The 27,742-nt window shown below is 34.5% G+C and overlaps 2 protein-coding genes across 3 annotated transcripts; both read right to left on the minus strand.

Moving 5' to 3' along the window:
• Positions 1-625: 625 nt before the first annotated feature.
• On the minus strand, positions 626-1,084 carry LOC142537863 (uncharacterized). The gene has a single exon (XM_075643345.1). It carries the CDS (start codon positions 1,082-1,084, stop codon positions 626-628), a length of 459 nt encoding a protein of 152 aa, XP_075499460.1.
• A 388-nt stretch (positions 1,085-1,472) lies between these two features.
• On the minus strand, positions 1,473-8,302 carry LOC142536940 (LEAF RUST 10 DISEASE-RESISTANCE LOCUS RECEPTOR-LIKE PROTEIN KINASE-like 1.4). 2 transcript variants are annotated; one of them, XM_075642403.1, is made up of 4 exons: positions 7,300-8,302; positions 3,198-3,233; positions 2,766-3,101; positions 1,473-2,669 (listed from the first exon to the last, which is right to left on the minus strand). In XM_075642403.1, the coding sequence occupies exons 1-4, from the start codon at positions 8,129-8,131 to the stop codon at positions 1,738-1,740; spliced, it is 2,136 nt and encodes a 711-aa protein (XP_075498518.1). In that variant the 5' UTR covers positions 8,132-8,302; the 3' UTR covers positions 1,473-1,737. The 2 variants fall into 2 exon arrangements, with proteins under 2 accessions (XP_075498518.1, XP_075498519.1); XM_075642404.1 differs by lacking the exon at positions 7,300-8,302 and adding an exon at positions 3,460-4,293.
• Positions 8,303-27,742: the final 19,440 nt, after the last annotated feature.

Here is a 27,742-nt window from a genome sequence, read left to right on the forward strand (position 1 = left end):
AAAAAGATATTCTTTGCCCTCTAAATTTTCACTTCTTTTTATTTAGATCCAATTTTAAGTTCAAATTAGTACGGAGTTCTTATAATAATTGAACTCAAGAACAATAATAATTAATAAAAAAAATTCGCCCCAAAGTTAAATTTATTCCATTGATATTAATAAATTTATTTAAATCAAATCAATTCATATTATTTTTTGTTAAAAAAATTTGTTTATCTACATATATAACAGAAATAATTCAATTTTAATAGCAACATTTCTAAGACTAAAAATGTAAAATACCATTAATAGAGTAGGTCTCTTGTAAGACGGTCTCACGTATCTTTATCTGTGAGACAGGTCAACTCTACCGATATTCACAATAAAAATAATAATCTTAGCATAAAAAATAATATTTTTTCATGGATAACTCAAATAAGAGATATACGACCCGTGAGATCGTCTCATACAGATTTTTATCCCATGAATAATAACATTTGAATTTCTCCACCAAGTAATTAATTTATGATTGAAATTATGGAGTAGAAGACAGAGACAAAATAGCACGTGTGTTAATACACCATAGAAGAACAGGACAACAAGTTTTAATGTTCGTACAAAATTTCACTTCACAATACTATTACATTTACTCAGGTATGGCGACAAGCAGCGGACGCCACGCTCTCCTCATCAACCGCTGTCGAATCGTCGCCGAAAGCGGACGCAGCGAGCGGTACGCAGCCTCCCTGACGCCGCCATCGGATACGCTGCTCGTTGTCAACAACCTTTCCCGGACATTCTCCGAGGCCATCTCTCCGAAAGCAGGCGGCGACGACACAAACAAATCCTTGAGCTTGTTCCTGGCAGACAACTTCTCACCTTTCTCCGGCGAGCTCCCTTCATTGCTGCTGTCCCTCCGATCAGGAGAGCTCTCATCCGGACACTCCGGGAGCCTTCTCCCACCAGCGCGGCCGAGCAGCATTCGAAGGGTTCTCTTCCTGCGGATGTGGATTACATTTACTGGGCTGGTGGCTGGGCTTCTAGTAGGGCTACCTGCAACCGCACACTGTGTCGCCAAGAGTTTGAATTTCTGAAAAGTGGCCATGATATATTCTTTCTTCAATCAAGAAAATGATCAGATTGGGAATTGGAGGGATTCAGAGTGTGGAAAAGCAAGATCTAGGCATCTTGTGTGGAAGGGTATATAGACAGAGTGCTGTGTGTAATTTTGTAGGTTGAAAGAGAAGAGTTGAGGGGGCTGTTTTAAGTAAGTACGGGAAACCAGCCACTTTTTCGTTTTATTCTCTGTTTCGGTGTTTCCATCCATTTCCTCTGATATTCTTACACGTGGCACCAGGAGAAAGGCCCTCCTTTCGCTCTTGATTTCATCATTCTTTATTGCTAATAGAGACATTTTCTCATTGGATTCTGATTCTTTAATTGTTCAGTCATCTAATATGAATCTATATTAAAGAATCTGAGGTGCAAAAAACTTGAAAACAGAGATTGACAAGTTTATTTTGAACTAAAGCATAGAATTTTCTAGCTCCACATGTTACTGGAAGAAACTACTCAGCAACAGAACCTAAGCCATGTACATTGCCTTGAAACTTATGGTCAAAACCATGTCACTTATGAAAAAAAATACATAACATTAACATACATGGAAATTGATGAAATCGTAGGATTACATCTTAAACATGTTTCATGAAGTCCATCTCTCTGTGACATAAACACCAAGCAGATAAATGGATAAGTTCAGCCACTATAATTAGATGTAGAGCTACCTCCCCATTTGTTGGCGACAACCGAATCCGGTGACGGAGGGTCAACGATGATGCTAAGCAGTCGAGCATCTTCATCCGCCAAAATGTCGAGTACTTCTGCCTTATTCGCATTCAGATCCTCATTCTGAATCCCTCTCAGAACCTCAAGAACATCTTCCATCGAGGGTCTCATATCCCTTTCATGTTGCAAGCATCGAAAAGCTAATTCCGCGACCAATGTGACCATCCTTCGCACTGTACTATTCGTGTCAAAACCAAGATTTGGATCCACCAACTCATGCAATGTCCGGTTCTGGATCTTGTTAATAGCCATGTTTGATAAGTTGATATCTTGCCGGTGTCTGCTTGTGTCCACGGCCTGTAATGATGATATAAGCTCGACTAACATCACTCCGAAGCTATACACGTCACTCTTTTCGGTGAGTTGGTAACACTGGTAGTACTCAGGATCGACATAACCAGGAGTTCCTTGTGGGGCCGTTGATACATGGGTGACATCCGTGGGGAACAATCTGGACAACCCAAAATCGGCAACTTTTACGTGAAAATCTTGGTCTAGAAGAACGTTGTTGGTTTTAACATCTCGATGGATGATGTCTGATTTGTGAAGATATGTAAGTGCTTCAGCTGTTTCAATGGCTATATGTAGCCGAACTGGCCAAGATAGCAAGCCTGATTTGGCTCGTTTTCCATGAAGATGATCAGCCACTGTTCCATTTCGGATGTACTCATAAACTAGTATTAGCTCTCGGCTGCGCCTGGACGTGCATCCGTAAAGCATCACAAGGTTTTCGTGCCTTAACCGGGTCAGAATCTCGACTTCATTCATGAATTGCTCCACTCGTCTGACGTTGTTTTCATATAAACGCTTGACTGCAACAGCGCGACCATCAGCTAGCACCCCTGTTTCGAGTAAAAGAAAACAGAAGATCTCATCTTCAATAACCGTGGGCTGAATTAACAAAGTCAAAAAGGAATAAAAAGGGCTTGAATATATACCATAATATACAGTGCCGAATCCACCATCTCCAAGTTCCCTAGAAGGATCGAAGTTATTAGTAGCTTCTTCTAGTTCAGCATAGTCGAAAACATGTGCCCCGAAGTATGTGCTTCCCCAACCCAGTTCGGATTTGGAAGATGGATATGAAGGGATGCTGTTAGTTAAATTCATCGAACTGGGAAACAAGGGACCCTTGCTCGAGGGAGGAGCGGCGATATCCTTGCTCATTTTGTCAACATAGTTGGTTACAATCTGCTTTTTACGCCTCTGTTTACTGTAGAAAATCAAGAATCCGAGCGCAACACTGGCAAGAACTGCGCCAGCTAGGGCCAGACCTGGATCCACACATAGAAAGAACTGAAAATCAAAATTTCAAGCATAATACATTTTGCGAAAGTGAATGAAATTTGTTCTATTGATGGAGATCGTACCAATAATCAATCCTATTTTCTTCGAAGAGCTATTTCCTGCAGTAGCAATCCCCAAAATCTTAGTTAAAACGATCGGATAATATAAATATATAATTCACCATTAAGAGAAAAGAATATCACCGATAACAATTTACAAAAAAAAAAAAAAGAAAAAAAGAAGAGAAAAAACGATAACATCTCACGAGAAACCAAAAGAGCAAGACATGTAAGTTGTCCAGACTACATTAGTGGCTCAAGAACTTGCATGACAAATCCGTATTACCTTCAGAAGCATTTGAACTAGCTTCTGGAGCAAGTGTTACAGCAAAAGGACAAGGCCTATCTCCACAAATACAAACGGGTTGAACCAAACTCGAATCGAACCCGCATCGCCCGCCTAACCTACTGCACTCGGAGCACCACTTCTCGTACGGGTCGACATAATTCACACCAAAACCTTCTGTTAATGCCTTCCCAAGTGTCAGCTGCAGATTCGAAAGTAGATTGCCTACATCCCGCAAAACAGGCACCGTAATACTAACGCTACAAGATAGGATCCTCAAAATCGGGTCGGTTGGCACCGGCCCGATAATATAATACGCATTGGTGAAACTGAAGCCACCGGAATTGCACTGGAAAAGATTGGTCGGTGTCACCGTCATCGCGGTAGTGTTGCAGCCATAGAACAAACTAAGATCTTCATTTTGAACACTTTCGTAAGAGAACAACGAGGAATTGAGGGTCGTGTTCCGGAATTCCGACGGGCAGGTGGTAGTGTACAGGTCGGAGCGAGACAGAACGAGAGTTTTCTGAGTTTGATCGAGTTGCAGGACTCTGTAAACGAGTGCACCATGCGTCATCTCGGTGATCGTGTCGTCTCTGCAGGTGAGTGCGTATTCAGGAACTCCGCAGTACGAGGGGCGGTCGCCGCCTGTGAAAGGGTAGGTTATGTTGGTGATGGCGCCGCATGAGAAGGTGCGGTCGCAGTCTGGGAATGTGGCTGCATCGTTCTGGGAACGCACCGCCGTGAAGAGGGTGGCGACGAGTGTGATGAAAAGAGGAAAGGGAGGCATTTGGTTGAAGTGGGAAGTGACGAGGCGTCGGCGGCATTTTGTTTACAGCAATGTGATAAAAGTAGGCGAACTTTGAACGTTGAATATTTTGTTGACACATCAATTGTTCAAATAATTCAATCAATTTAATTATTTTGATATTAAAAAATATTAATTTAATTTAAAAATAATTACATATCAATGCATATATATATATATATATATATATATATATAATAAAAATGACATGATTTGAAGATTTTATTACACAAAAAATTCAACAGAAAAACCGATAAATATGCAGCAAGAAATATTTACATATTTTTACATTTTTAGGTATAGTTTGGTATATATGATAGGATAAATATGTGATATATAATATAAGGATAAGTTAAGGATAAATAAAATGTAGGATATTATATTTAATGTTTGGTATGATTTTAATAAGAGTGATTAAATTTATATATTATATTGTAATAACAAAATTAACCTTACCATAATAAATTTTATAATTTCAAAGTTGTTGTTTGAGTTCAAATTTTTTATCTGTTCATGCGTCGATAATGCTTGCATGATTATTTATTTTTACCTAATTTTATATATTATATAATATGATAATTGAGTCCTTGATTTTGTGAGTCAAGTCAAATATTAATTTTTAAGGTTAATCGGGTGATACTAATAATTTTATTGAGATTTATAAAAATTATTTATATAATTATCTCGAATTCATTTATATAATTATCATATTATATAATATATAAAAATAAATAAAAATATTTTTTGATTTTAATTTCTACCTACTAGCATATATTTATAAAAATCATTTATAAACTGAGGGTAATTAAGTCATTTGTAGTGTATTTTATCATTAAATTAAAATTATCACACAAATAGAAGGGACATTTTATCATTCTAAAAAATTATTTATCAAGGGCCCATGATATTAAAAAGATATCAAACATGGAATACGGAGGATTATTTATCAATCTCTCCCTTATCCCATGTACCAAACTATGTTTAGAATATTACAATAATCTTAATTCCTCCCTAGCTAGCTAGGGTGGACTTAGGGATGTAAACGATCCAAACCAAACCAAACAGTATCATGCTTGAGCTTGGTTTGTTTAAAATTGTTTGAGGCTCGAGCTCGAGCTCGATTCGAGCTTCTATTATCAGGCTCAAGCTCGGTTTGTATTGAAATTACTGAGCTCGAGAAAAGCTCGAGCTCGGCTCGTTAAAAGCTCGTTTAGCATGTTAATCAAGCCAGGCTCGAGCTTGATTCATTAATAGCTCGTTTAGCATGTTTAACAAACCTGGCTTGAACTCGTCTCGTTTTCGAGCTCGATAAGCATAGAATTGAGCTCGAGTTTGAGTTTGAATCGAGCTTGTTAAAAATTAAATATATCTATAAGCTAATTTTAAATCAGACATAAAAATGTAAATTCATTCATAAATAATCAAAACGACACAAATAAGAGCTAAAAAAACATAAATCAGTATATTATTGTACATTCCAAAATCATGTTTGCGAGCCACCTAAACGAGCCGAGCTCGAGCTCGAGCTCGCGAGCTTATTATCGAACATGTTTGCGAGCTCACGAGCCGAATATCCTTAGGCTTGAGCTTGGTTTGATTAAATTTTCGAGCTCAAAATCGAGCTTGGGCTTGGTTTGATATGATTAACAAACAAACTCAAACGAGTTTTTTATCGAGCCGAGCTTCGAATAGCTCGCAAACGATTTGATTCATTTACATCCCTAGGTGGACTACTGATGCGTAGCCCATTTTTTAGTACAGGACAACAAAATTTGGTAATTTCCCATTGATCATAAATTCATATTGGTCAAAATTAGTCCCATTCTATATTGACATTGCAAATCAGGTTTCCAAAGCATTATCCGAAGCAAAATATTTTATTTATTTAACTGTTTTGTTAGGCTACGGGGAACAGTTACGACTAAAAGATGCCTGTATCTCGAAAATTGGAGGTTAGGAAAGATTCTATATAATTTTTTAAAAAAATAAAAAAATATTAAATAGAAATCAATAATCAAATACATATAATTATCATTAATATCCAATACGTTACATAAATTTATTAACTAAGGGATAGCAGAATACTTTTTCAAGGAATGCGCCTCAACTGCCGTCGAATGAGTCTAAATTTGGTGCGACTAAACCAACTCTGATGATCACGATGAGGTTGGTGGACTGACCTAACAATCATAATTTATTTTGGAAATATATTTTTTGGTTCATAAATTTTGTTTATTTTGTGTTTAAGTATACTAAATTTTCAAATTTTGGTTTAAGATGTTAATTTTGAGTCCAATTTCGTAGAAGTTCTGCGTAGGAAAATATTGATGTGAATTTTAATATCACGTCAACAGTTTGATCAAAACAGTAAAATTATAAGTCAGTGTATCAAAATCAAAATTTTAAAAGTTAGTAAAAAAAATAATGGATAATTTAATGGGAAAAATATCATTTTCCCTTTATTTTGTTTTCTTTATAAACGAGACGCCTAGACTAGACTACCACTTGCAACCTTTTACCAAGTTTTCCAAATCAAATGAACGCATACAGAACCAACAGGTTTTTGAAAAAAACATGCATCTTGATTGGAGTAGTTTCAAAATATTCGGTGACAGGGACGTAGTCAGAAAATATTTTGATCTTGGGCTGAATGAATCGATAAACAACATTAAATAATATAAATCAAATATGTATTTTGGGGGGACGGCTATGAAAGAAAACTCTCGAGAAATAGGCTAAAAATTAGGTTAAAAATTGAGCTAAAAATTAGGCTAAAAATGGGCTAAAAATTAAAAATAAAAGGTTAAAATTTTTTTAAAAAAACTCAATCCATATTCCTAATTGGACAAAAAATGTAGCATGGGCTGGAGCCCACCCCAGCCTTTGGGATGGCTCCGTCCCTTGGTGTTAACTGTAAAAAGCTGTCTAAAAATCTTATATAGCTCACAATTTTGTGCAATGAAATGAAGTGATTGCGTAAGATGCAGTAAAACATATGTAATTCCAAGCAAGAAGGAAGGCATTATGCGTACCCGGAGACGGAGACGGAGACGGAGACGATTCGGGAATAGGCGATGATCCATTAGCGAATATTGAGCAAGTGTCAGCCAAATATGGAGGACCAGGGCAAAAGCAGCCCGTCTGATTATTTTCTATATTGAATCCACATCTTCCCTTGGATTCAGTACACGCAAGACAAGCTTCGCCATCAAGTTTCCACTTAATCTCGAATCCCTCTCGGAGTATTTCAACCAAACCTGTTGAATTCCCATTTTCAACGTCCTCTTTTCCAGGCCCTAGAACTACGACACTAGTATTACACTTTCCAGGGCCCAGATTTCCTGGCCGCAGATACACGTTTACAAAATCACCGTCATTTGATCCGCCGCTCCGACAAGAAAGAGGGTTGTAATACGGATATTTCGAAGCCGGGCAACCGTACAAGAACGTGTAATTCTTATACGTGGATGCGTAACCAAAGACGGTGTAGTCTAAAGTGGTGTTAACCATCACTTGTGGGCAAGTTTCCATCATGATGTCGTCTCTCACGACTCGCATGATTTGAGCGGCTTGGTTTATTTCCAGAACCTGATACATTGTGTTCATGAGGTAGATTCTTGTTACATTGGTTGAATCACAGCTGAGGATGAAGCTCGGGTGGCCACAGTAGGGAGGATCGTGAATATCCCGGAAAGGATAGCCGATTCCGTTGATTGTATTGCCGCAGTTGAATGCATTGCTGCATGTGTTGTAGAGTTGTTGGGGGTTGCTGGATCCATTAATGGCTTGGGATATGACAAAGAATTTTGTTGCGAATACAAGATGAAGGAACCTAGTAAACCAGGAAGGGATTTGAGCCTTCATTTCAAGAAATTTTTTTGGGAAAAATTATATAGAAGATCAATTAATCATTTATGATTATAAGAAGATCGAGTTCAATCACATTGGAAAGGACTTGGAAATTGATGGAAGTTGGGATATTAATTCAAGAAAATGATTAAAAATGAAAAGTGGAGAATATTGGGCACTTACTTAAGCAACTACGTTGTATAAAACCATAGACTTGGTAAATGACATTAAAAATAAAATCGTTCACCTGCCACTTCGCAAGTCAATTATTATTGGAAGAAATGGTAAAAGTGTTACGGTTTCAACTGATAAAATTTGGCACACAGGAACTGGAAATTGAATCCGAATCCCTCTTGCTTAAAATTTTGAAGATAACTAATCTAAAACAACAGAGGCATCAGAATCCGAATCCCTCTTGCTTAAAATTCCAGGATCCTTAATAAACAGTATATTTGATCCCAAAAAAAATTTACCTCGACAAATTTAATTAATTGGTTTAGATTTAAAAAAAAATTGGTAGTTTGCTGATCTTTTTACACCTAATTATACAAATGAAAAGAGTGGATTAATTTAAGAAGCACGTCCGAGTCTTGTAGCTATGTAGGTAGGTAGGAAGTTGAATAAACGTACCTACTTGGAGTGGAAATATATAATATCTAAGAGGAAGATAGTTGAATGATAATTGATGGCATATTTCGAGTTGTGTGTTTTCGCTTGTGATCTGTGAAAACGACTTTTCAACAAATACATGTGTAACAACTAAGTCTTCATTGATTTATATATTTACTACTCTATTAATGATTTGTGTGTGTGTATATATATATATGCATTATCCATTTATTTATACCTCTGACTAAATTTTAACTCTTAAAAGTAAAAGTTTACGCTAAAAAGTAAAAATCTTAAACTCATAAAATATATTAAACTAGATATTTTTATAAAATTTTCTCCAAATTTTGTTTTTTAAACTGTTAAAAGTAAAAATTTATGCTAAAAAGTAAAAATATCAAATTTACAAAATATATTAAACTACACATTTTTTAAAAATTTTCTTCACTCAATTTTGTTTTTCTTCACAAATTGAGAGATCTATTTATAGAATTCTTTTGGAAATAATTCAAAAATAAATACATCATTACATACATCATCACACACTAATTTTCAATATTTACAATTCTTATTTTCAACAATCCACCTTGTGATGATTATCATGATTGTTTTCATTACGTCTTTTTATACTGTCTCGTTTAAAACTTTACTTGGGATAAAAACCATATTAAGGAAAAAAGAATGCAGTCGCATAAACTCTTCTTCATGTTAACACGAACAATTCTTCACAAATTTTGTATATTGCACATCCCAATATTATATATATGATTTCTGAATGTTGTCGTAGGAAGTACCTTTGTGATGATATCTAATGAGTTTTCACTTGACTGAATGTGACGAATATCAATATCTTTATTCTTCTCAACCTCTTGGGTGAATGCGAAGAACTTAGGAGGAATATGTTTATTTCTATCATTTTTTATGTATTCTTCTTTATTTGAGCAACACATGCAACATTATCTTCATATAGTGTCACATGCTTCTTGTCGAATGATAATCCACATGAGATTTGGAACTATTCGGTCATTGATTTTATCCACACACAATATTTACGGCTTGTTTCATGTAGTGCAATAATCTACGCGTTATTTGATGAAATTGTTACGAGTGTTTGTTTCTGTGAATGCCAAGAAATTAGATTGCCTCACGAGTAAATACATATCCGGTTTGAGAACGTGTCTTGTGTGGATCAGATAAGTACTCAGCATCAGCATAACCAATTATACTTTGATTGGTATTTTTTGAATACAAAAGGCCCAAGTCTGTACAATTTGCAAGATACATAAGGACACCAATAACACTTAGATATGAAACTTCTGGACTAAAAATAACTTCATCATTTTTTACATGGACGTGTTAAAAGCAAAAATTTACAGTAGAAAGAAAAAATCTCAAACTCAAAAATATATTAAATTACACACTTTTATAAAATTTTATCTACTCAATTGTATTTTTCTTTACAAATTGAGAGATCTATTTACAGAAGTTCTTTGGAAATAATTTAAATAAACCAAAAATAAATATATTATTACATACATCATCACACACTGATTTTCAATATTTACGAATTTTATTTTCAATACCAAATCTCTTATTTTCAACATTAACTACTTGCTTTTAATTATTAAGAGTTCCATATCATGAAAACAGAGATGCCTATTCCCCTTGCATTTTTTGGACTCTCCTCCGGCAGATGATTCCAGGGACAAGCAGCTGATGCCCTTACCTACAATATTTGTCCCAAATTCTCATTCCGATATACTTCTAACTCCAGTTTTATATATATCGGCAAATTCTATCCGAAAGTCGCACTTTTATGGCCAACCACATATATTCCCTAGCTAATTTATTTATTGAGGAAATATTTTCGAAAACATGAAAAAATATGCCGTAAATATTTTATTTCGTTTCATTTCTTAAATTTCTTCAATTGATTTTCTTATTTATTTCAAAAGAATATATTCAACTCATCTCAAATATATATTTACTTTTCACATAGATTTTAAAAAAATCATTGGAGAAGTTAAGTTTAAAACAAAATTCCTATCTTGGCTTTTTTTATTTTGTTCAAAAAATAATTGTACATTTTTCAAGATTTAGAGTCCGTTCGGATTGAAAATCTAGATTAAGAAAAATGTGTGTTTTTTAATTAAAAAAGTGTTTTTATAATTTTTTATGTGTTTGGATGAGCATTTTATAAGTGCTTTAAAAAGCATTTAACTAAGCTAAAATTAGTGTTTTTTGAAAGCTTCAAATTTGAAGCTTTTAAAGAGATTTTCAGTTAAAAAAACACTTAAAATATTTATGTAAGCAAACGTTTAAAAAAAACTCATTCCATCAAATTTTATAAATTTAAAAAATGATTTTTTAAATCTATATTTTAAAAATAAATTAAAAAAATAAATAATATTCATTCAATCATGCTCTTGTGCGGTTTCAACTGACACATTAATGAGAGCATTTTCAGCTATAAAGATTGTAAAGAATCAATTTCGGAGCATAATTAGTGAGAAATAGTTAAATGACTATTTGGTTCTATATAGAGAAAAGACATATTTAATAAGTTATTATCAGATGGTTATATTATGAAATACTATAAAAAAATAAAGGTAGTAGAGGTCAATTGTAAGTCACTTTTAAATTGATTTTATATTACTTTTTATGCTTGAATATCAGTAGGGTTGACTCATATCACATATAAAGATTCGTGAGATCGTCTCAGAACTACTCTTTTATTATTATCCACGTGTCATTTATGATATTCTATCAAATTTAATTGAATAAGGGAAAATAGTATAATTGGTTTTATAATTTGGGCCCAAAATGTTTCAATTCTTAGGTTTTGGTGTAATTAATTTGTTTTATTGTTTGTTTTTTAGTTATGTGACATCAGATTTTGCTTAGGAAATTTTTTTGTACGATCTGTCACTATTGGGATTTATTGATAAGACAGTGTTTTTAAATATGTTGAATTATAAAAAAAAAGTTATAATTTGATATATGTAGTAATTAATGATTGGTATAACTTATAATTTAATGAATTTTTCCAATATAATTAATAATAATATTTGGCAACTTATGAAATGGATCCAGCCTTGCAAATTAATGCCTCTCCGGACATTTGCTGCCGCCCACGCCTATAAATTCCACTCCATTTCTTCATCCCCCCATCACACAAGCTTTCTGAGGTACGTGGAAACCCTAGCAACGAACGGTACTATCCCCTCCATTTTAATTTCTTCCCTTCCCGCTCGAGAATGAACAAGTTTGCTGTTACTGTTGCCTTCTGGTGCCTAGCGGGGGTGCTGGTCTTCGGAATGCAAGAAAAGTCGGGGTTGAATTGCAACGTGACGGATCTCAACCCATGCCTCGCTGCGATAATTGGCGGCGTTCCTCCGTTTCTGGATTGCTGTAGAACCGTGAAGGATCATGTTCCATGCCTTTGCGAATACATCAAAAGTCCCACATTGGAGCCTTATATATCAAATGTAAAGAAAACTTTAGCCACCTGCGGTGTTCCATGCCCGACTTGTTAAATCCATATGTACCCTAAAAATTAGTGGTTAATGAAGAGATTTGAAACATATATAATCGATCGCCTTCTTTAGTTTTAAAGTTCGATTATTTATGTTCTTACAAATTATAATTATAAATTATGGATATAACAATGGATAAAACACAAATCAACTAAATTAAGAAAAGAATTAATGCATAATTAATTAGAAGGATAGGCAATAAGTATACCACTAATCCCCGAGTAGACAAGATTCCTTAATAGAATCACACTGTTAGAGCTGTATTGGGACGAGATTGATGGCAAGCAATGACTAAAAACATTTAAATCGAGAGATTTATGATGATGAATTAAAAAATATTTAACAATCTAGCACATGTGGAAAATCGGCCTTAGTTATGAAAAATGTGAGTAATTTTCGTAGAGAAAAATAATATTTTTGGTCTACTGACTCTGATTTTGGTACACTGACTTTGAAATTTTCATAGTTATTTACAGAAAAAAAACTTATTGGTAAATTATTTGAGACGGTCGAATGATTTAAACACATAGTAACACAATGTGTCAAAAGTTAAAAAAACACTATTTTTAAATATTTCTCCTCCAAGCATAAACCCGACGCATAACCCTATAAAAAAACATAATTTTTTTCTAGATCCCTCTATTCGATCACATTCATTCTCAATACGTTAATTTACTATCTTTATTTATAATTTAAATTATATATTCAAGTATATTTATATTTATAATAACCATGAAAATTAATAAAATTAATTTAATAATCATATATATTAATTTTTTTAATTAATTTAATAATTAAATAAATATTTATTAAAAAATATTAGAAAAGAACTTCAAATAAAAGAGTGCAAGAAAAAAAATACATTACAACAATCGTAAATAAAATATAAAGATAAGTAATTGGCGGCGTAGTATGCCCACATGTGTTCAATTAAGTCGGATCATAGTTGGTGATGTGTTTCTCTAGCACGTAGCTCACAATTCTCTTGATGTACTCATTAAATTTTTCGACCACACCCTGTAATAATCTGAAGGGTGATGTATCTCCCTCATCACTATCAACAATCGTGTTATACAAAATAATTCAAGTATATGATATCCTTCAAGTTATTCTTCTCCAAAATCGCTTTGGATCTCTAATTATTAGTACCCAACGAGATTATATCACTCGAATGGGTTGCTCGACGTCTTTTCTTGCCTCCTCCTGCATTTCCTTGAACTTCTTTCTCTTAGGGTATCGAGAGCGTGGAAAGCTCTTACAAAATTTGCCAGTACTCCGGATAAATTCCTTATGTTATGTAGTATTCCTTGGTATATTTTTTGCAATTTATCGTAAATTTTATCTTGAGTGCATTTCTTTTTCTTCTTTATTTCAAAAGAATATACTTAATACATTTCAAATATATAACCTTATTATTTTTTCACTCATATTTAGAAAATCATTGGAGAACGACGTTTACAAACAAACTTTCTATTTGTCCATATTTAATTCAATCAAAAATGGTTGTACGTTTTTCAAGACTTAGTTAATAGGGGTATTTTTATTAAAAAAAAATACTTTTTTTAATTAAATGTAGAAATTAGATTCTATATTCAAGAAAATTGAATAAAAAACGAAAGGGAACTTAAATAATTGAGAAGTATATTTGAAGAGAAGACATGATATGCCTTGGGCATTAAATAGACTTGAAAACAAACAAAATATATACATTAAATAGAAGTCATAATAGTGTAAAAAAAAAAAAAAAAAAAGAGGTGGGAATGAAAATTTGCACAATTTTTCCATTAAATAATATATCATTCAATAAGCGGATATCTATACTTTTCGGATGGGATAATATATATGGTTATCCGACCAAGAAATTTTTAGTTGTGTTCTTTAAATTTAAAAGAAATATATACTAAAATTATAAAGTTTTAAAACTAAATTTCTAGTGTTTAATCATCGGGTGCTCATATTTCTAATATCATCAAATAGTTTCAAAATTCTAGAGTTACATCATTGAATTGGGAAAAAAAATCTCATGTATAACATTTCTTGCAACATTTTCTATTACATTAACAAATGATTGTCGGCTTTTAAGAAAAATTGATTGTCATGTGTTGAATTTTTATTAGTGACAAAAATCAAAATAGCTACACACTCAGTGACAGAAATCAAAATATAATTAATATTATTCAACTAATATTTGGCAACAAGTTATATGGATCCAGTCTGGCAAATAAATGCCTCTACAAACATTTGCTGCTGCCCACGCCTATAAAATCCAGTCCATTTCTTCACTCCCATCACACAAACTTTCTGAGCTAGCTATATTGAAACCCTAGCAACTTACGGTAATATCCCCTCCATTTTAATTTCTGTGCGCCCGAGAATGAACAAGTTTGCTGTTACTGTTACTTTCTGGTGCCTAGTGGCGGCGGGGCTGGTCTTTGGAATACAAGAAACGTCGGCGGTGACTTGCAACGTGATGGAGCTCAGCTCATGCATGGGGGCGGTAATTGGTGGCACTCCTCCGAGTCTGGAATGCTGTGCAAAGCTGAAGGAGCAAGTTCCATGCCTCTGCGGCTACACGAAGAATCCCTTTGTGGCGCCTTATCTAGAAAATGGAAAGAAAACCTTAGCCACCTGCGGTGTTCCATACCCGACTTGTTAAATCCATGTACCCTAACATTGGTGGTTAATTAAATGATTTGAAATATCTGGATTGTTTATATAATCGATCGTCTTCGTTACTTTCATAAAAACTAAACACAACTGCGTTACGATAGAATGTAGGATAATAATTTTTTGAGTAATTCTCTTCCGAAAAAGTTTTACATATTTTTATTTCTGAGACGGGTCAATCACGTTCATATTTACAATAAAAAGTCACATGTGACATAAAAAGTAATATTTTTTCATGAGTGACCCAAATAAAAGATCTGTCTCGCAACATTGAACCATGAGACCGTCTTACAAGAGTTTTTATGTAATTTTTTTTGCCAACTAACTTTTTGGTTTTGGCTACTAAGATTTCAAAATTTGGTTTTTGTACATTAAATTAATTTTCGGCTATTTGGTATACCGGCATCAGAAATCGCTGACTTGTGAGATGTTTTTTAAGATAAATTATATTTATTTGACTGTGTATGTTAATTTTTTAAGATAAATTATTTTAAATTTAAGGCTAAAAAAGTGGTTTAACTTTCAAAATTTTGCTAAACTAATTATCCAAATATATAAAGGGCTCAAAATATTTTCAAACTTTCAAATCACAGCCTGCACAAAAAATAAAAAATAGGTTAACGAAGATGATACAATATGGAATGTGGAGGTACTGAGAAGCAGCAAGTTTCCAATTTCTTATCTTCATTTTCATTCAAAATAATTCGAATTCCATTTTTTGTACCCGTGAATTTTGATTTGAAACGTTTGAGGAAACCATTGAAATTATGTAAAAATGCTGCCTAAAAAATGTCGATTACCCTGACTTGAAAACAAACTATATGGATCCAGCCTGGAAAATTAATGCCTCTCCGGACATTTGCTGCTGCCCACGCCTATAAATTCAACTCCATTTCTTCATCCCCCCATCAGACAAACTTTCTGAGCTACATTGAAACCCTAGCAACTATACTATTCCATCCATTAATTAATTTCCTTCCGAAAATGAACAAGTCTGCCGTTACTGTTGCTTTCTGGTGCCTAGCGGCGGTCATGGTCTTCAAAATACAAGAAACGTCGGCGGTGAATTGCGACGTGACGGTGCTCAGCCCATGCATCGGGGCCATATTTACTGGCGCTCCTCCGATTCCGGATTGCTGTACAAAGCTGAAGGAGCAGGTGCCATGCCTTTGCCGCTACATCAAGAGTCGCATATTGGCGCCTTATCTTGCCTCGCCAAATGCAAAGAATACTTTTTCCGCCTGTGGTGTTCCATACCCGACTTGCTGAATCTATTCTATGTAACGTAAAAGCGGTTAATGAAATAATTTGAAATATCTATTTCTATTTATTAAGTTTGACAGTCGTATACTAACCGAATGATCTTTTGATATATATGTCATCTATTAAATTGCAAATAAACAAAATTACATGGTATTGGTAATTGGTAGAAAAGAAATTGGAACAGTTTCCTCCCTCCATCTCCACCCAACCTAAACGTCCGCTTTCCTTCTCTCACAAAACTTCCCAGAAACTTCTAAATTACGTGAGCAAAATGAAGGAAGTGGGAGCAGTTTTCTTCTCCCAATTTTACAATTTTCAGCATCACATCACTTCAACAGAATTTCACAGCAAGAAGGAATTTCGGAAAATTTTCAGCTTCTGTATTCACGTTGCCAGAATTTGACAGCAATAAGTGAATTGTAAATTCAATCATATTTGATCTTACCATTTCAAATCGGTAAGGATACCTATTTTTCTGTGTTCCTTGATGTGTTGGTCAGGAATTTAATCAATTCTATTTACTTGTTGGTTTCAAAATTCTCTTTTGCTCATTGATTTCTTTGGTCGGAAAATAAAGTCATGTCATTTGGAATCTAGATTGGAATCACTTGATTTAATAATTTTTTTTTCCCATTGTGTTTTTTAGTCTTATGTTGTATCCATTATCGTTTCCTTGAGTTCGGGACACACATGCATGTCATGAATTTTTTTTATTGGTCGGAATGGTTAGTTATCCCATATCGATTAGATAAAATACTTGTGTGTTGTATATATGGTCTTGGACAATCCTCCCTCCTAGAGGTAGCTTTTGGGATTGAGTTAGGTCCAAGTCTCAATCTTAACATAGTATATATTATATATATTGTTGAGATAGAGTCATGGTGTCTCTCAAAGTAATGCTACATACAAGTCAAATTGGGAGTTTAAAAGAAATCATAGACTTTGGCTCACTGAAGGGATCAATCAGTTGAGGAAGTTGAAAGCAGTTGCTTTGGGGAGTTGGATAAGTTGTGGAGAATGAAACACAGGTGAAAACGGTTGCCTATAAAAGGGAACTCTCGGCTGAAAGATCTCAGATGAAAAAAAATATACAGAAGAGTGGTGAGGGTAAAGAACACGACAGAAGAAGAGATCAAGGAATTAAGGCTTGATTGATATGTTCTAGAGTGTGATTCATCATTGCTGTATTTTTTGTAAATCTTCCCTAATCATTCAATAAAGAACTTGTCATCTTTCTTCCCGTGGATGTAGGCTTATCAAGGCCGAACCACGTAAACCATTTGTCATGTGCTGTTTACTTTCGTGTGTGCATGATTATCAATAGAGTTCGTCGAGTGGCCATACTATAACAAAGTCTCTGTGAATTGCCTAAAAGCTACCATCAAATGGCTCCGTCTGTGGGAAGCTAATCCACCATTGATCGACAAATCAAGAAAATGGGATCAATGAAATTCGACATTGAAAAATTCACAGGTAATAATGATTTTGGGTTATGGAGAATCAAGATGCGAGCCATCTTGATTCAGCAAGGCCTTGTCGAATCGCTGAAGGAAGAATCATCATCACAAGAAGACTCGAAAGAGAGGATGATCAATGCCTCCAAGGCACTAAGTGCCTTAATTCTATGCTTGGGTGATAAACCTCTTCGGGAGGTCTCAAAAGAAACCACAGCTGCTGGGATGTGGGGAAAACTCGAGAAGTTGTACATGACAAAGTCTCTTGCCAATCGTCTGTACATGAAACAAAGATTGTACTCATTTAAAATCGAAGATGGCAAGGGAATCTCGGACCAAATGGATGAATTTATCAAGATTCTTGACGATCTTGAAAATATCGAAGTAAAATTAGAAGAAGAGGATAAGGCTTTGATACTGCTGAACTCCCTACCAAGGATTTACGAGCATTTTAGAGATACCTTATTGTATGGAAGGGAACAATTCATCACTCTTGAGGAGGTCCAATCTGCCATTAAATCAAAGGAGTTACAGAGGAGAAATCAGACTCAAGGTCAGCAAGCACAGGGTGAAAGTTTGAACACACTCGAGAAAGGAATGAAAAACGCCAATACAAAGGCAAGAGGGGATGGTCAAGATCGAAGAGCCATACAAGATTCAAGTGCTATATATGTCATAAAGAAGGGCACTTCAAACGTGAATGCCCAGAACGAAAGAATAAGGGCCCTGACAGAACAAAAGATGATGGTGAGGCTTCAATGACTTCTGATGGGTATGGATCAGCAGAGGCTCTTGCTATTGTAGACCAAGATAACACGAATGAATGGATACTGGACTCAGGGTGCACATTTCACATGTGTCCAACAAAATCTTGGTTCGAATCAATACAAGAATCAGATTCAGGCTTGGTTGTGTTGAGTAATAACAAGTCATGTAGAGTAAAAGGGATTGGAACCGTAAGACTAAGGATGCATGATGGTGCTGATAGAATCTTGCAACAAGTCAGGTATGTCCCTGAACTCAAGAGGAATCTTATATCGTTAGGCACTCTTGAGTCCAATGGATATTCCTTCAAATCAGATAATGGAAACATGAAAATTCTTAAAGGGTCTCTGGTAGTTATGAGAGCTGTAAGAAAGAATTCATTATACATCCTCTCAGGGAATACAGTCCTAGGTGGAGCAGCCAACATTGAAAACCGAGACATGAAGACAAAACTATGGCATTTGAGACTTGGTCATGTCAGTGAAAAAGGCCTCCATGAATTGGCCAAACAGAACCTTTTATGTGGAGACAAGATTCAGGGTTTGGAAACTTGTGAGTACTGCATCCTTGGGAAATCAAAGCGAGTAAGCTTTGGACCAGGAAACCATACAACCACCCGACAATTTGAATATGTGCACTCTGATGTGTGGGGGCCTTCAAGTACAGTCACACATGGTGGGGGAAGGTATTTTATGACCATAGTGGATGACTATTCAAGGCGTCTGTGGGTCTATGTCCTGAAAACAAAAGATGAAGCCTTCCCAAGGTTCAAGGAGTGGGTCATACTGATTGAGAATCAGTTGAATAAAAGGCTAAAACATTTAAGAACAGACAATGGCCTTGAATACTGCTCCGAGATTTTCAATATGTACTGCCGAGAGAAAGGAATTGTCAGGCACAAGTCCACTCCTGGAACACCACAACAGAACGGTCTAGCAGAACGAATGAATAGGACCCTACTTGAAAGAGTAAGGTCCATGTTATTGAATGCTGGATTGCCAAAAAGCTTCTGGGGAGAAGCTGTAACCACTGCCAGCTACTTAATCAACAGATGCCCATCCAGCGCCTTGAAGCTCAAGACACCCATGGAGTACTGGTATGGCAAGCCGGCTGATTACTCAAATCTGAAAGTGTTTGGATGTTTGGCATATGCTCATGTCAAACAAGATAAGCTTGAAGCTAGAGCACTAAGGTGCATATTCATTGGTTACCCCCCAGGAGTTAAAGGCTACAAAGTGTGGAACTTAGTGCGAACTGGCCCAAGGTGCTTCAACACAAGGGATATTACATTTGATGAAGACAAGATGGGATACACTCTTCAAAAAAAATGTAGTTCCACATCAGTGAGCCCCACACCTAACTCCCATGTTGAAATGGAAAACAGTGTGGACCCTATGAAAACTTCCTTGGATCAAAATGGTCTTGAACAAGTTGAAATGGATCAAGTTCAAGAAACTGAATCTGGAACAGAGGGAAATCAGTACTTGTTAGCCAGAGATAGACCACGAAGGGAAATCAAACCACCTCAAAAGTATGCACAAGCTGACATGATTTCTTATGCACTCAACATAGCTGAACAGGTGGAGTCCACTGAACCTGTGTCATTTCAGGAAGCTATGACATGCAAAGACAGAAATAAGTGGATGAAGGCAATGGATGAGGAAATGGAATCACTAAAGAAAAATCATACATGGGACCTTGTTGATAAACCTAAAGGGCAAAGAGTAGTAGGGTATAGATGGATTTTTAAATTAAAAGAAGGTGGTTCAGTCAACTCTAATCTAAGATATAAAGCCAGGTTAGTGGCAAAGGGGTACACACAACTAGAGGGGATTGATTTCAATGACATTTACTCTCCAGTGGTCAAACATGGCTCTATTAAACTCATGTTAGCTCTTGTCACTCAACTGGACTTAGAAATGGAGCAATTGGATGTCAAAACTGCGTTTCTCCGTGGGAACCTTGAGGAAACCATATTCATGGAACAGCCCGAAGGATACTCAAGCGGAGAGGAAAAAGGGAAGGTGTGTTTGTTGAGAAAATCCTTTTATGGCCTTAAACAGAGTCCCAGACAATGGTACAAGAGATTTAACGAGTTCATGATACAGAAACACTTCACCAGAAGCAAGTTTGACAGTTGTATATACATGAAAGGTGATGGCTCGCAACCAAGTATTTTCTTGTTAATATATGTGGATGACATGCTGATTGCAAGCAGGAACAAGAGTGATCTTCAAGCACTCAAAGAGTCACTGAATTCTGAATTCGATATGAAAGAATTGGGGGATGCTCAGAGGATACTTGGAATGGAAATTATTAGAGATCGAAAAAAGGGAACACTTTTCCTTCATCAAAGCGCATATATCAAGAAGGTGCTCCACAGGTTCAGAATGCATGAAGCCAAGGCAGTTACTACTCCATTGGGACATCATTACAAGCTGTCAAGTGACCAGTCACCTACTGAGGATACAGAAGGGAACATCATGGAAAAGGTACCGTATGCAAGTGGTGTGGGAAGCCTGATGTATGGTATGGTTTGTTCTAGGCCAGATTTGTCATATGCTTTGAGTGTGGTATCAAGATTTATGGCTAATCCTGGATGTTCACATTGGGAAGCCTTGAAGTGGATCATGAGATACTTGAAGGACAAGCAAGATCTAGGTTTACTGTTTAAGAAAATGGTTGAAGTAACCCATCCCTTAACTGGTTTTGTTGACTCTGACTATGCTGGAAATTTGGATACAAGGAAGTCCATGACTGGAATCATTTTCACCTTATATGGAACAGCTATAAGCTGGAAAGCCTCCTTACAGTCTGTTGTGGCTCTGTCCACTACCGAAGCTGAATATATAGCTCTAACTGAAGGAGTAAAGGAGGCATTGTGGCTTAAAGGAATACTGACTCAACTTGGAATAGTGCAAGAAAGTGTATCAGTACATTGTGATAGCCAAAGTGCCATTCACCTAACCAAACATCTTGTATATCATGAACGGTGCAAACATATTGATGTAAAGTTACATTTTATACGGGATGTCATTGCAGGGGGGAATGTCAAGGTTGAAAAGATTTCAACGCATGATAATCCAACGGATATGCTAACCAAAGGGCTGCCACAAGCTAAGTTCAAGCAATGCTTGAACTTAGTAAATCTGGTGACAGTATACTAATCCCTTAGGGGAGATGGAAGCAAGAGGACACGCTCTTTGTGAGACAAGGTGGAGATTGTTGAGATAGAGTCGGGGTGTCTCTCAAAGTAATGCTACATACAAGTCAATGGGAGTTTAAAAGAAACCATAGACTTTGGCTTACTGAAGGGATCAATCAGTTGAGGAAGTTGAAAGCAGTTGCTTTGGGGAGTTGGATAAGCTGTGGAGAATGAAACACAGGTGAAAACGGTTGCCTATAAAAGGGAACTCTCGGCTGAAAGATCTCAAATGAAAAAAAATATACAGAAGAGTGGTGAGGGTAAAGAACACGACAGAAGAAGAGATCAAGGAATTAAGGCTTGATTGATATGTTCTAGAGTGTGATTCATCATTGCTGTATTTTTTTGTAAATCTTCCCTAATCATTCAATAAAGAACTTGTCATCTTTCTTCCCGTGGATGTAGGCTTATCAAGGCCGAACCACGTAAACCATTTGTCTTGTGCTGTTTACTTTCGTGTGTGCATGATTATCAATAGAGTTCGTCGAGTGGCCATACTATAACAAAGTCTCTGTGAATTGCCTAAAAGCTACCATCATATATAATAAATTTTAGCATTTTTCAAAACCTTCAAAAATATTTATAAAAATTAAAAGAAATTGTAGAATATGATAAGTTTTTTAATGATTAAATATCATATTATAAATTTAAACTATTAACAAAAAACAAAACCAAAAGAAACATGTCAATCGTACTTCTAAATTTTGTTAAAAATTATAGAAGTTATAATAGAAACGGACGTTCACAACTATAACAAAATTCTTCCATCCAACTAAAATCTAAAAAATATTTTATTGAAACTCCTCGGAACAATCCTCCAATCTTTGACCTACTTGATCGTATGATTTTTCCAAAAAAATAAATCTCTTGTGAGACGGTCTCACGAATCTTTATTTGTGAAACGAGTCAACCTTACCGATATTCACAATAAAAAATAATATTCTTAGCATAAAAAATAATATTTTTTCATGTATGACTCAAATAAAAGATTTGTCTCACAAAATACAATCTGTAACATCGTCTCACACGAATTTTTGTCTTTCCAACAAACCTGAAAGTTGAGATTCGATTGTGCACCACGCGGTATAACATAAATGAACACGTATTCATAATTTTCTATTATATTCGAAAACATGACAATGGCAAGATAAGATTTTTTTTCTATTGAAGAAATCATTCTATTCATTATATAATCCGCAAATCATACAAGCTGAAATTTAATATCTTTTCAATTATTGGTCAAAAACTACATTATTTTGGTTGAACATCTCTTTCCATTAATTTCGCGAATGAAAAAACAAAAGCTTTTAAAAGCATTAGTGTAATGACTTGCTAGAAAATTTAAAATTTTAATTAATCATCCTTTAATTATATTAAATTTAACTAAATATATTTATTTGAAATGCATGTCATGAATTTTTTTTATTGGTCGGAATGGTTAGTTATCCCAAATCGATTGGATAAAATACTTATGTGTTGTATATATGGTCTTGGACAATCCTCCCTCCTAGATGTAGTTTTTGGGATTGAGTTAGGTCCAAGTCTCAATCTTAACATAGTATATATTATATTCGCAATTCCACAATGCGAATGATATGTAGCCAGCACCATAATCAAGGAAACCAAGAGAGTGAATTAATGGCATCAATGGATTCGAGTGAAACGGAACAAGGTATATATTATATTTTAAGCGGTAGAGAGAATCTAAATTTAGTTTAGGAAGAAGTTTGTCATTATTTTTTAATGGTCTTGGTTTGCCTCTACTGCTCTACATCGCTTGCTTAATTATGTACATTCTAATTTCTCTCATTTTTTTGTTTTCTAAGATCCCTGCCATTCAGGAAGTGGAACAACTTTTTCTTAGTTTATGCAAACTTTTGAATCTATGACATTCCTTGCTTTCAAATCATCGGCAAATGTCATTTAATGATGGGGTCATACTTTGCAAATAGAAGAAAATTTCTTACAGGCGGTTTCACATTTATGGGGAGCTCCCTTTCTTTGTTCTGAAATCATCTATTTTTCGAGTTTTATCTCATCTTATAGTATTTAAGTTTTTATAATATTTGTGAGGTGTTTGTTCTCTTGTATTAAGAGAGTGTGTCTTTGCAATACACCATAAAAATGTTATAGTGGAATTCTTTTCATCTTACCCGTAGTTTTTACCCTAATAATTTTTAGGGGTTTTCCACATAAATCTCGGTGTCCAATTTATTCTTTATTTTTATATTTATTATTTCAAATTGTCGTACGTAGGGCCAACACACAAATTCATTTAAAACAAAGAGGCAAGTGAATTTTATGAACATGTCCGTTTTAGTTTATCATAATTAGAAATTTTTGTATGATATGCTAGAAGGTTACTCTTCTAGTGCATAAAGACAGATTGATTTCTTTTTTCTTTTTCTTTTTTGGTTTAGTAGGTATTTTTTTTAGTGACATTATAACATAATTTGCTCCAGTTTTGAAGCTTTTTATTTGGTAAGAGTGACAAATTTTGTAATTAACGTGTAAACGCTTCCCAGAAACCCCTTGCATAACTAATCTGGAGAAGACAAAAAATAAATTAGCGAGTCTCAATTTTATGTAACTATAATTATTATGAGTAGGTCTCTTGTGAGACGATCTCACGAATCTTTATATGTGAGACAGGTCAACCATACCGATATTCACAATAAAAAGTAATAATTTTTCATAGATGACCCAAATAAGAGATTCGACCCACGAAATTGATTTGTGAGACCGTCTCACAGGAGTTTTTGTGGATTATTATTATGGGTTTGCCTACATAACATTTGAAGTATAATTATATTCTATTACTGATTTGTAAGAGTCCAAATAAATTTTTCGTTAATTTTATTCCAATAAAAATCTTTATAAAATCCGATTGTCAAACATATTTTTTTAACGTAGTATGTCTGATCGATCGTCTTCTTTACTTTTATCAAAATTAAACATAAATCCAACTAAGAATAACAACTACGTTATGATAAAAATGTAATATAATATCAATAATTATAGAAATTAAATCCCTGATTCAAAGTAATCCGGGAAGAAGTTATTCAGCACCGAAGGAAACATTTATGTATTGCATAATCCTTAAATTATCAATCAAGTAAATAATTTCTATATAAAATTCTTATGGCCATAGTAAGTACATTAGGAAAAAATCCTATAACTTATGAAGGGGCAAAAACTTGTGTGAGACGGTTTCACATATCGTATTTTGTAAGATAGATATCTTATTTGGGCTATCTATGAAAAATATTACTTTTTATGCTAAGAATATTAATTTTTATCGGTAGGATTGACCCGTCTCACAGATAAATATTCGTGAGACCGTCTCACAAGAGACATACTCCTTATTAACGTTGGGCTTGTCCTTCTTTTCTTTTTTTTTAGTTGATTTTGTCATATTTCTCTAAAACATGAGAATTTCCCCGGTGTCAAGTTATTATTTTCAGGCGCAAAGTTAGCGTTATGGCATAATATTACTATAAACCCAAAAAAAAAAAAAAAAAAAAACCCAAAGTTACAATATTAAGAGTTAACTTTTAACAAGTTAGACGACAATATAAAAAATACGACAAATGCGAGTCCTGTTGAAAAATATATTTAAAATGTGAGTATTGAATATTTGAATGTTGAATATTTGAATGTTGAAAATAAGAGTTGTAAATATTGAAAATTAGTGTGTGATGATGTAGGTAATGATGTATTTTATTTTTGGATTATTTGTAAAGATTTCCTATAAATAGATCTCTCATTTGTGAAGAAAATCACAATTGAGTAGAGAGAAAAATATTATAAAGTGTGTAGTTTGGTAAATTTTGAGAGTTTGAGATTTTTACTTTTTACCATAAATTTTTACTTTTTCACAACACGTTATCAGCACGAAGCTCTAAAAGTCCTACATACTTTTCCAAGCTCCAAACAGAAGAAAAAGGTAACAAAAATAATTATATTTATTTTACTGTTATTTATTTATTGTGTATTTATTTAATATACAATATAATGTTATTATTAGAAATAATAAAAATAAAATTTTCATAAACTTGTTATAAATCCTGGGAGGATGTTAAGACGACATCCCACACTCCCGGTAAGGGATACGACAAGTATAAAAGCCTATAAGGTTTTTAAACAAAATAAATTATGACATTCATTATAATATTATGATATGATATACATAATTATTTAAACATGTCTAATATCATATATATCATATTATTATCATAAAATTATACAAATACATACCTTTATTTTTTTTGTACCCCAACGATCATAAATGGTAAACAACGGCTATTTTTTGCCCTATAAATATGATCTCACAAACACATTCCATCACTCCAACTTTCTCTTCTTCTCTAAAAATTATTCATCATCAAATTTTTCGAAGAAAAAAGAAGATGGCTTTCTCAAGGTTATTTTTAATTATTTTGGTTATCATACTCACGAGTCTTTTATTTATCGGAGAATATCCTCCTCGTGTGTTTTCTTTATTTTTACAAATACTTGTACTTGTTGTTTATCCGTTACTTTGTATTGCAATAATTATTAACTAATAAAATGCATCGTAATTTTTTAGTACCACCATGTCAAATTTAACAAAGCTCGAATTTGTTGCGCTCGACATCACGGGAAAGAATTATATGCCATGGACTCTAGATGTAGAAATGCATCTTGAGTCATTGGGTCTAAGCGAGACTATTAAAGAAAATGGCATATGCACGTCACAAGAAAAGGCAAAAGCCATGATATTTTTGTGTCGACATCTCGACGATGGATTGAAATGTGAATATCTGACTGAAAAAAATCTCATGGCTTTGTGGAAGGGATTAAAAGAAAGATTCGAACATATAAGAGAAGTTATACTTCCGACCGCCCGGGATGAATGGAATACATTGAGATTCCAAGACTTTAAAAAAGTCAGTGATTACAATTTGGCGATGTATAGAATAATCTCGCAATTAAAATTTTGTGGACATGAGTTCACAGAATCTGAGATGCTTGAAAAAACATTTTCCACGTTTCATGCATCAAATATTACTCTACAGCAACAATATAGAGTACGTGGATTCGCGAGATATTCTGAACTCATCGCCTGTCTTCTTGTGGCGGAAAAAAACAACGAGCTATTAATGAGAAATCATCAGTCCCGACCCACTGGATCAACAGCATTTCCAGAAGTAAATGCTGTAAGTAAAAATGAATTTAAACCTGGAAACCAAAATCAAATTCAAAGACAAGGTTTTGGTCGAGGTCGAGGTCGAGGTCGAGGTCGTGGACGTGGACGTGGACGTGGAATTGGCCGTGGTCGTGGTCAAGGCCGTGGTTTTGAAAATAATCGAGATAGTTATTTTTATAACTCATCTCAAAAGAACGTCCCAAACCATCCACAGAAAAGGCATCATGAGAATACAAGTGTTAATGAGAAGCACTCAAAAAGATATGAAAGTTCTTGTTACAGATGTGGTACTCCAGGACATTGGTCCAAAGTTTGTCGAGCCCCTGAGCACCTTTGTAAACTTTATAAAGAATCATTAAAGGGGAAAGAAAAGGAGACCAACTTCACTGAACGCAGTGACCGTTTGAGTGATTCAACTCATTTTGATGCTGGTGATTTTATGAATGATTTCTCTGGAAATGATCAATATGTTGGTGGGATAGAAATGAACAATATTGATGCTGCAGATTTTCTCAACGATTTCTCTGAAAATGAACAATATAATGGTAGAATATAAATGTACAATAATCTATTTTTCATGTATTCATAGAATAATGTTTTATTGTATAATTATGATTTGTGTTATATTTAAATATATATTGCAAGTAATTTATTTAATTGCATATTTTTTTGAAGTTCAAATATGAAAAATGCTATGAGCAAAGCTGAAGTTTGCATACCCGATAGTGGTACAACGCACACTATCCTCCGAGATAAAAGATATTTCTTGGAACTAAAACCAACAAAAACAACGGTGAATACAATATCAGGTCCTGTAGACTTGATTAAAGGATGTGGTAAAGCACAATTTTTGTTACCTAATGGTACAAAATTTTTGATCAATGATGCTTTATATTCACCACAATCGAAAAGAAATTTGTTGAGTTTTAATGATATATA

Source organism: Primulina tabacum, chromosome 2 (assembly GCF_025594145.1).
Source record: "Primulina tabacum isolate GXHZ01 chromosome 2, ASM2559414v2, whole genome shotgun sequence".
Lineage (NCBI taxonomy): Eukaryota > Viridiplantae > Streptophyta > Magnoliopsida > Lamiales > Gesneriaceae > Primulina > Primulina tabacum.